Source organism: Arachis ipaensis, chromosome B01, assembly GCF_000816755.2.
Source record: "Arachis ipaensis cultivar K30076 chromosome B01, Araip1.1, whole genome shotgun sequence".
NCBI classification, from domain to species: Eukaryota; Viridiplantae; Streptophyta; class Magnoliopsida; order Fabales; family Fabaceae; genus Arachis; species Arachis ipaensis.
In genome coordinates, this window is record NC_029785.2 from 64926914 (window position 1) to 64929729 (window position 2816).

Consider the following 2816-nt stretch of genomic DNA (forward strand, 5'->3'; position numbering starts at 1 on the left):
TGTTGTCAGAAATGGGATAGATTACTCCTGCCTGCCATAGCTTCATAACCTCTTTTTGGACTACTTCTTTCATGACTAGATTCAATCTTCTTTGGGCTTGAATGGAGGGCTTGGCATCATCTTCTAGCAAGATCTTATGCATACAAATGGATGAGCTTATCTCTTTTAAGTCAGTAAGTGTCCATCCAATGGCATCTTAGTGCTTTTGCAACACTTTGATTAACTCTTCTTCCTATTCTTGACTAAGGGCAGAATTGATGATTACTGGGTAACTTCCATCACTTCCCAAATATGCATATTTGAGAGTAGGAGGTAATTCTTTTAGCTCCAGTTTGAGTGCTTCCTTCTCCTTTTTCTCCTCCTCCAATGTGCTTGGAATAGACAATTCAGCTGGAGTGACATCAACAACCTCAACATTCAACATGGAATCAACCTCTGTCAATCTTTCGAGTGCTTCTTCAAAGGTTTCTTGCACCACAGTTTCCACTACATCCAACAGTTCTTGTGGGGATGAGTTCGTTCTTCTCATTGGGTACAACCGTGATCCCTCATTTCTTTGGAACCACATGGACAGGGCTCACCCATGTGCTGTCAGAAATGGGATAGATTACTCCTGCCTGCCATAGCTTCATAACCTCTTTTTGGACTACTTCTTTCATGACTGGATTCAATCTTCTTTGGGCTTGAATGGAGGGCTTGGCATCATCTTCCAGCAAGATCTTATGCATACAAATGGATGAGCTTATCTCTTTTATGTTGGTAAGTGTCCATCCAATGGCATCTTAGTGCTTTTGCAACACTTTGATTAACTCTTCTTCCTGTTCTTGACTAAGGGCAGAATTGATGATTACTGGGTAACTTCCATCACTTCCCAAATATGCATATTTGAGAGTAGGAGGTAATGCTTTTAGCTCCAGTTTGGGTGCTTCCTTATCCTTTTTCTCCTCCTCCAATGTGCTTGGAATAGACAATTCAGCTGAAGTGACATCAACAACCTCAACATTCAACATGGAATCAACCTCTGTCAATCTTTCGAGTGCTTCTTCAAAGGTTTCTTGCACCACAGTTTCCACTGCATCCAACCTCATACACTCTCCCAGTGACTCTGGTGGATAGCTCATGGCCTTGAATACATTGAATACCATTCTCTCATCATGTAGCCTAAGGGTAAGTTCACCCTTTTGAACATCAATGATGGCTCCAGCAGTGGCTAAAAATGGCCCCCCCAAATTATTGAAGCATTAGCTTCTTCCTCCATATCTAACACCACAAAATCAACAGGGAAGATGAAGTCTCCCACTTTCACTAACAAATCTTCTACTATTCCATAAGGGAATATGAATGATCGATCTGCCAATTGGAGGGCCATTCTTGTTGGTTTGGCTTCCTCAATCTTCATTCTTTTCATCATTGTTAAGGACATCAAATTTATACTAGCTCCCAAGTTACATAAAGCTTTTTCAACTGTGATTTCCCCTAAGATATAGGGAATTTGGAAGCTTCCAGGGTCCTTCAATTTTTGAGGCAGCTTGTGTTGGATTATCGCACTGCATTCCTCAGTTAAGATCACAGTTTCATCATTCCTCCAGCTTCTCTTCTTGGTCATTAATTCCTTCAAAAACTTAGCATAAAGTGGCATTTGCTCTAGTGCTTCTGCAAAGGGAATGTTGATATGAAGCTTCTTGAAAATATCCAAAAATTTGGAGAATTGACTGTCCTTTGCATTCTTCATTAGGCGCTGAAGGTAAGGAGCCTTTGGGACATATGGTCTTAGAACTTCTTTCTCTTCTGATAGGTTAGGAGTAGGTGTTTGTGCTTCTTCCTTGGCATTTGAACTGCCCCCTGCCTTTTCTTATTGAGCCTCCCTTGGAGTCTCTTTCAATTCCTTTCCGCTTCTGAGGGTAATAGCTTTGCATTCCTCTCTTGAAGTTGTCCTGGTAGCTGATAAACCCATATTTTATGATATATTTTGTGCTTAATTTAAGTGATTTATTCAGTCCTTCACCCACTTATTCATGTTAATTGCATGGTTTTATTTTCCCTTCCTTATTATGTGATGTATGTGAAAAACATGTTTCCTATGCTTTAAAAGTAATTATTTTAATTACCTTTCATTTCCATTCGATGCCGTGATTCGTGTGTTGAGTAGTTTCAGATCCTCTAAGGCAGGAATGACTTAAAGGATGAAAAGGAAACATACAAAAATGGAAGAAAAGCATAAAATGGAGTTTTGGAAGAAACTGGCAGTGACGCGATTGCATGGACGACACGGCCGCATGCCAACGCGAAATAGCAGTGACGCGACCGCGTAATTGACGTGACCGCACGCCTTAAACGAAACGCATATGACGCAGACGCCTGACTGAAGCGACCGCGTGACAAGGAAAACTCCAATTGACGTGACCGCGTGACCCACGCGGATGCGTGACAGAGGCCACGCACCAGAAATTACAGAAAACGCCCCCAGCGATTTCTGAAGCCCTTTTTGGCCCAAATCCAAGTCCAGAAGGCACAGATCAGAGGTTATGAAGTGGGAGAATGCATCCATTCAGAGAAGAGTCTCTAATTAGTTACTTTTCATGATTTAGATGTAGTTTTGAGGGAGAGGTTCTCTCCTCTCTCTCTTTTAGGATTTAGATTTAGGATTTTATTCGCTTTTAGGACTATCTCTTTTTATCAGGTTCAACATTCCTTTTTAATTACTTGTCCTCTCAATTTAGTTTATGAATTCTTCTATGTTACAGATTACTCTTTGAATTTAATGTCAATTGAGTTATTTCAGTTTATGATTGCTTTCTTTTATTTATATTACTGTT

The 2816-nt window shown here is 40.5% G+C and overlaps 1 protein-coding gene across 1 annotated transcript; it reads right to left on the bottom strand.

The window, feature by feature from the left end:
* Nucleotides 1211–1732, bottom strand: LOC107607622. The gene has a single exon (XM_016309555.1). It carries the CDS (start codon nt 1730–1732, stop codon nt 1211–1213), a length of 522 nt encoding a protein of 173 aa, XP_016165041.1.

Coding starts and splice junctions, on each gene's coding strand:
- LOC107607622 (XM_016309555.1), bottom strand. CDS start 1,732: ATGAAGAATGCAAAGGACAGTCAATTCTCCAAATTTTTGGATATTTTC.